This window comes from Brassica napus (assembly GCF_020379485.1).
Source record: "Brassica napus cultivar Da-Ae chromosome C9 unlocalized genomic scaffold, Da-Ae chrC09_Random_51, whole genome shotgun sequence".
Lineage (NCBI taxonomy): Eukaryota > Viridiplantae > Streptophyta > Magnoliopsida > Brassicales > Brassicaceae > Brassica > Brassica napus.
Genome location: NW_026014409.1, coordinates 1 through 7,500, shown reverse-complemented (window position 1 = coordinate 7,500; position 7,500 = coordinate 1). Strand labels below are relative to the sequence as shown.

At 29.8% G+C, this 7,500-nt stretch overlaps 1 protein-coding gene and 2 pseudogenes across 1 annotated transcript; all 3 read left to right on the top strand.

The window, feature by feature from the left end:
* LOC125595129 overlaps positions 1–3,967 on the top strand; it is a 6,341-nt pseudogene extending 2,374 nt beyond the window's left edge.
* Positions 3,005–4,199, top strand: LOC125595131 (annotated as a pseudogene).
* On the top strand, positions 4,187–6,927 carry LOC125595133 (NAD(P)H-quinone oxidoreductase subunit 1, chloroplastic-like). The gene is made up of 2 exons (XM_048771052.1): positions 4,187–4,736; positions 5,829–6,927. The coding sequence occupies exons 1-2, from the start codon at positions 4,187–4,189 to the stop codon at positions 6,197–6,199; spliced, it is 921 nt and encodes a 306-aa protein (XP_048627009.1). The 3' UTR covers positions 6,200–6,927.
* Positions 6,928–7,500: the final 573 nt, after the last annotated feature.

Genomic DNA, 7,500 nt, shown 5'->3' with positions numbered 1-7,500 from the left:
AGCGAAAACAAAATAAAAAATGTGATTGATAAAATAAAGACAATCAGAAATCAAACGAAAAAAATTTCAAAAGAAAAAGAAAAACTAACTAATAGTTGTAACAAACTGTGTTATGATTCTAAAATAATTGAGTCATCAAAAAAAAGTTGGCAGACATTAAAAAAAAAAAAACTCGATTAATTCGTAAATCTTTTTTTTTTTTCAATTTTGCGTTGAACAACTGTCTATTTCTATTTTTCTAGGTATTATTAATATTCCAAGAATTACTACACAACTTTTTGTTGATTCAACAAAAAAAATTCTTGATGTATATATTTACAAGAATGAGGAAAATGGAGAAAAAAAAAAAAAAAAAAATACCATTTATTTTATTTCGACTATAAAAAATTTCATATCAAAAAAAAATTTTTTTAGTTATGACTTATGCTCTTTATCACAAGCATATGTATTTTACAAATTATCACAAATTCAAGTTAGTAACTTTTCTAAATTAAAGTCTTTTTTTGAATATAACATATACATAACATCCTTTTTTGTTAAGAATCAAATAAAAGATTTTTTTAAAGAACAAGGAATCTTTCATTATGAATGGAAAGATAAAACCCTTTTAAATTCCGAAATAAATCAATGGAAAAACTGGTTACGAAGTCATTCTCAATATAATTTACCTCAGATTGCATGGGCTAGATTAGTAACCCAAAAATGGAAAAAAAAAACTAAACCAAGACTCTCTAGTTCTAAATCCAAGTTTAAACAAAGTGGATTCATACGAAAAAAAAATTTTTGATAATTACAAAAAACAAAATTTTTGTGAGGCTAACTTATTTTTCAATCCAAAACATAAACAGAATTTCAAAAAGGATTCTATATATAATCTTTTTTGCTACAAATCTATTCATTCTACAGAAAAATTTTTGATATGTCTACAGGCCTAGAAAATTTTTTAATCTCTTGTTTTCTAGAAAAATATAATATTCGCAGTATAGGGGAAATTTTGCATAGAAAATATTTGGATTGGAGAATTCTCAACTTTTGGTTTAGAAAAAAAGTAAATATTGAGCTTGATACTAGGAGTAAAAAAAAATATATTAAAACTAAAGTTAAGAATTATAAAAGAATTTATAAAATAACTAAGACGAGTCTTGCCAATCAAAAAATAAATTTTTTTGATTGGATGGGAATGAATGAAGAAATACTAAATCCTCGTATAACAAATTTTGACTTTTTTTTCTTTCCAGAATTTTTCTTATTTTCTAGTACATATAAAATGAAACCGTGGGTCATACCAATTAAATCACTTCTTTTCAATTTTAATGAAACAAAAAATGTGAATAAACAGATCACCCTAAAGAAAAAAGGTTTTATACCATCAAACGAAAAAAAATTCCTTCGGTTTTTTAATCTAAATAAAGAAGAAAACGAATCAGCAGGTCAAGAAGAGTTTGAATCAGATAAAGAAACAAAAATAAATACGGAATCAGCTCTATCAAAGCAAGAAAAAAATATTGAAGAAAATTATACAGAATCGAAGATAAAAAAACGTAAAATAAAAAAAAACCAAAAAGCAATACCGAAGCGGAACTTGACTTATTTCTCAAAAGGTATTCGCGTTTTCAATTGCGATGGAATTGTTTTTTTAATCAAAAATCCTCAATAATGTAAAAGCATACTGTCTCTTGGTTAGACTAAAAAATCCAACCGAGATAACGATATCTTGTATTGAAAGAGGAGAGATGAGCTTAGATATTCTAATGATTGAGAAGAATTTCACTTTTTCAAAATTAATGAAAAAGGAATATTGATTGTTGAACCTGTTCGTTTGTCTGTAAAAAACGACGGCCAACTTATTATATATAGAACCATCGGGATTTCATTGGTTCATAAAAATAAACAAAAAATAAGTAAAAGATCAAAAAAAAAAAGCTATATTTATAAAAAAAAAAGTTTAAATTTCTTTGTCCCTGAAACTATTCTATCCCCTAAACGACGTAAAGAATTTCGAATTCTAATTTGTTTCAATTTAAAAAAAAAAATGCAAGGGATAGAAATTCAAAATTTGATACAAATATTCAAAACTTGACCACAGTTTTGAATAAAAAGAAAGATCTTGATAAGGATAAAAAAAACCTAATTAAATAAAATCCTTTCTTTGGCCCAATTTTCGATTAGAAGATTTAGCTTGTATGAATCGCTATTGGTTTAATACGACTAATGGAAATCATTTCAGTATGATAAGAATACACATGTATACGCGATTTCAAATGCATTAATGGTAGATCCTTTTTACTATATTTTGACTATATATATAGTATTAAGTTACGGTATATGAACAATATATAATATAAGTTACGGTATATGAAAACAATTGGATGCACAAATGTGAGGGATTTTTTTAATTCAATCTTTATACATGAGATTCATTGAATTAATGACATAGATACCACTCAGAGCGAATTCATAAATAAATTTTAAAATCCTCCTTTTTTAGATCGAAATTTAAACTTTTTTTTTATAAAATTAAGAATTAATAAGTTGATAATTAAATTCGGATCCTTGTACAAAAAAACTACCATTATTATTACTGATCAGTAAAATTCATATCTTTCAATTCATATTAAAAGGGAAGGATTTCTTTTTATGATAAAAAATACATTCATTTCATTTCAAGAAAAAAAAGAAGAAAGCAAGGGATCTGTTGAATTTCAAGTAGTCAGTTTCACTAATAAGATACGAAGACTTACTTCACATTTGGAATTGCACAGAAAAGATTATTTATCTCAGAGAGGTCTACGAAAAATTCTGGGAAAACGTCAACGACTGCTGGCTTATTTGTCAAAAAAAATAGAGTACGTTATAAAGAATTAATTAATCAGTTGAATATTCGGGAATTAAAAACTCGTTAAATTCCAAAATTGTGAATTAGTTAATTTTTAGATCTTGAATTTTTGAATAAACTTCTTTTTCAGCAATCTAATTCATACCAGAACGAATCAAGGAAAAACTTATGAAGAGACCAGTTACAGGAAAAGATCTTATGATAGTCAATATGGGACCTCACCACCCATCCATGCACGGTGTTCTTCGCTTAATTGTTACTCTAGACGGTGAGGATGTTGTTGATTGTGAACCCATATTGGGTTATTTACACAGAGGAATGGAAAAAATTGCAGAAAACCGAGCAATTATACAATATTTACCTTATGTAACGCGGTGGGATTATTTAGCTACTATGTTTACAGAAGCAATAACAGTAAACGGACCCGAACAATTAGGAAATATTCAAGTTCCTAAAAGAGCCAGCTATATCAGAGTAATTATGCTAGAATTGAGTCGTATAGCTTCTCATCTGTTATGGCTTGGCCCTTTTATGGCAGATATTGGGGCACAGACTCCCTTTTTCTATATTTTCAGAGAACGAGAATTTGTATATGATCTATTCGAAGCTGCCACCGGTATGAGAATGATGCATAATTTTTTCGTATTGGAGGAATAGCGGCGGATTTACCTTATGGTTGGATAGATAAATGCTTGGATTTTTGTGATTATTTTTTAACAGAGGTTGTTGAATATCAAAAACTTATTACACGAAATCCTATTTTTTTAGAACGAGTTGAAGGCGTTGGGATTATTGGTGGGGAAGAAGCAATAAATTGGGGTTTATCCGGACCAATGTTACGCGCATCCGGAATACCATGGGATCTTCGTAAAGTTGATCGTTATGAGTCTTACGATGAATTTGAATGGGAAATTCAGTGGCAAAAACAAGGAGATTCATTAGCTCGTTATTTAGTACGACTTAGCGAAATGACAGAATCCATCAAAATTATTCAACAGGCTCTGGAAGGACTTCCGGGGGGTCCCTATGAAAATTTAGAAAGCAGAGGCTTTGATAAAAAAAGGAATCCAGAGTGGAATGATTTTGAATATCGATTCATTAGTAAAAAACCTTCCCCTACTTTTGAATTATCGAAACAAGAACTTTACGTAAGAGTTGAAGCTCCAAAAGGGGAATTGGGAATTTTTCTCATAGGAGATCAAAGTGGTTTTCCTTGGAGATGGAAAATCCGACCGCCGGGTTTTATTAATTTGCAAATTCTTCCTGAACTAGTTAAAAGAATGAAATTGGCTGATATTATGACGATACTCGGTAGCATAGATATAATTATGGGAGAAGTTGATCGTTAAAATGATAATTTATGCAACAGAAGTACAAACAATAAATTCTTTTCTTAGATTGGAATCTTTAAAAGAGGTCTATGGACTCATATGGATATTTGTCCCTATATTTTCTCTTGTATTGGGAATCATAACTGGTGTACTAGTAATTGTGTGGTTAGAAAGAGAAATATCTGCAGGGATACAACAACGTATTGGACCTGAATACGCCGGCCCGTTAGGAATTCTTCAAGCTTTAGCCGACGGGACAAAACTACTTTTCAAAGAAGATCTTCGTCCATCTAGAGGAAATACTCCTTTATTTAGTATTGGACCATCTATAGCAGTTATCTCTATTTTACTAAGTTATTCAGTAATTCCTTTTAGCAATCACCTTGTTTTAGCGGATCTCAATATCGGTATTTTTTTATGGATTGCCATCTCAAGTGTTGCTCCGATCGGACTTCTTATGTCAGGATATGGATCAAATAATAAATATTTTTTAGGTGGTCTGCGAGCTGCTGCTCAAGCGATTAGTTATGAAATACCATTAACTCTATGTGTTTTATCAATATCTCTACGTGCGATTCGTTGAAACAGAAAGGTTTATTCCGTTTCTTCTAGATAAAAAAAAAATGAAAAAAAAAACGGAATATATATATTTATCTTTCGGGTTTATCTTAATAAAAGGAATTTGAATTTGATAGTTATATATGAGTGAAAAAAACTGCTCAGAAATTAGCAGTAAAAAGAAAAATTAAGTCTCATTTCCTATGTACAAAGGTTAAATGGAAATAAACGTAAGCGTAAGAATCGCTTTACCCCAAGGTTGGTTGATTAGTCAGCCGGGCTTGAAGCGGGTTAAAAAAATATTAACCGTATGACGTTTTCACTATCAGTTATATAAATTACTATACATATACATATATTACAAAGTGATCGGCAATTAGGTAAAAACGCGTGGATGGTTAGAAACACCAAAATACACAAAGAATTTGTAATAGAGATTAACCAAATTGAAAAGGATATTTATGCATAACATAAGATAACAAAAAAAGAAGGTTAATTGGGGCTTGAAATTTGTAGAAATTATCAGGCAGTACTCCCCAAGATTCCGATTCAGAGTATGCTCCCATCCACCGATAAATGTAATGACTATCAGAAACGAAATAATCCTTTATTTTTTTTTAAGTCCACCTACTTTTTTCTAAAAAAGAAAGAAAGAAGAATAGGAACGAAACAAGTATATTTTTTTATAGATTTCGAAAATAAAATAGAATTTCTATCATGAATAAGAAACTAATAGGATGTTTAATTCTTTTTCGTAATTGAAAAACACGACGGGCTGAAAAACCTAGGTTTAGTTTTACAAGGGGTGCTTTATTAAAGGATTAAGTTATTACTCAACAAATAGAAATTAAAATTTGTAAAGGATGAGATGAATTCCGAAGCGCGTTTTTAGTTTTAGAATTTGAGCAGACAGAATTCCATTGGTATAATTCGGGACCCCAGATATTTCTATTTAATCCATTTTAGAACACATCATATCCATCTAAATAATACTAATCTGGTCCTTATATTTATTTACGGCCCCCGAGGAGCCGTATGAGGCGAAAACCTCATGTACGGTTTGTAATAGCGGTGAGAATAGTAATGTTATCACCGACTAGGATTATCTAACAGTTTAAGTACAGTTGATATAGTTGAGGCACAATCAAAATATGGTTTTTGGGGATGGAATTTGTGGCGTCAACCTATAGGTTTTATCATTTTTCTAATTTCTTCCCTAGCAGAATGCGAGAGGTTACCTTTTGATTTACCAGAAGCGGAAGAAGAATTAATAGCAGGTTATCAAACTGAATATTCCGGTATCAAATTTGGTTTATTTTATGTTGCTTCTTATCTAAATCTATTAATTTCCTCATTATTTGTAACAGTTCTATACTTAGGCGGTTGGAATATTTCTATTCCGTATATATCTATGCTGGAGCTATTTGAAAAGGATCAAATTTTGGAACAACAATTGGTATCTTTATTACATTAGCTAAAACTTATTTGTTCTTGTTCATTTCTATCGCAACCAGATGGACTTTACCTAGGCTAAGATGGATCAACTATTAAATCTTGGATGGAAATTTCTTTTACCGATTTCCCTTGGTAATCTATTATTAACAACTTCTTTCCAACTCTTTTCACTCTAAATTGAAAATCAATCCAAGATATTCATTACTTGTTTTAAACAAGAGAAAGAAACAAAGATCAAATTATTCATAGATAATTACAATATGCTTCCTATGATAACCGGGTTCATGAATTATGGTCAACAAACCCTACGAGCTGCAAGGTATATTGGTCAGGGTTTCATGATTACCTTATCCCACACAAAATCGTTTACCTGTAACTATTCAATATCCCTATGAAAAATTAATAACATCAGAACGTTTCCGCGGTCGAATCCATTTCGAATTTGATAAATGCATTGCTTGTGAAGTATGTGTTCGAGTATGTCCTATAGATCTGCCGGTTGTTGATTGGAAATTGGAAACTAATATTCGAAAAAAACGATTGCTTAATTACAGTATTGATTTTGGAATTTGTATATTTTGTGGTAATTGTGTTGAGTATTGTCCAACAAATTGTTTGTCAATGACTGAAGAATATGAGTTTTCAACTTATGATCGTCACGAGTTGAATTATAATCAAATCGCTTTGGGGCGTTTACCAATGTCAGTAATTGACGATTATACTATTCGAACAATTTGAATTCACCTCAAACAAAAAATGGGTAAACCCATTATTTTATTAAAAAAAGAATGCAAAACTGTTGAATTATATTATATAAAGAATTTAATTAAAAACTTGTATTTATAGAATAATATTAAGTATTAAGGCTCATCCTTTTAATATAATATTTTCGTAATTATTATCTTGCTTGAAATAGATAGGTTGAAAATATTAGAATAAAAAAGCGAAACTGTCTAATAATTGTATCTACATCAATTAATATTCATTAGATTCTAATTTCACTCTATTAGAAACATATAAAAAAAAATTCCCGGTTAAATTAATAAGGTCATGAAAAGGATTTCTATTTTTTCTTTTTTTAATAATATAATGGATTTGCCTGGAAAAATACATGATTTTCTTTTAGTTTTTCTGGGATCTGGTCTTCTAGTAGGAGGTCTGGGAGTGGTATTACTTCCTAACCCAATATTTCAGCCTTTTCCTTAGGATTTGTTCTTGTTTGTATATCTTTATTGTATATTCTAGCAAATTCCCATTTTGTAGCTGCTGCACAACTCCTTATTTACGTGGGAGCCATAAATGTTTAATCAATTTGCTGTG

What these genes read in the sequence shown, in the direction of transcription:
- LOC125595133 (XM_048771052.1), top strand. Translation starts at nt 4,187, where the DNA reads ATGATAATTTATGCAACAGAAGTACAAACAATAAATTCTTTTCTTAGA. An exon ending in TGTTTTATCAATATCTCTAC is followed by an intron (nt 4,737 to 5,828) that starts GTGCGATTCGTT and finishes ACCGACTAGGAT; the next exon opens with TATCTAACAGTTTAAGTACA.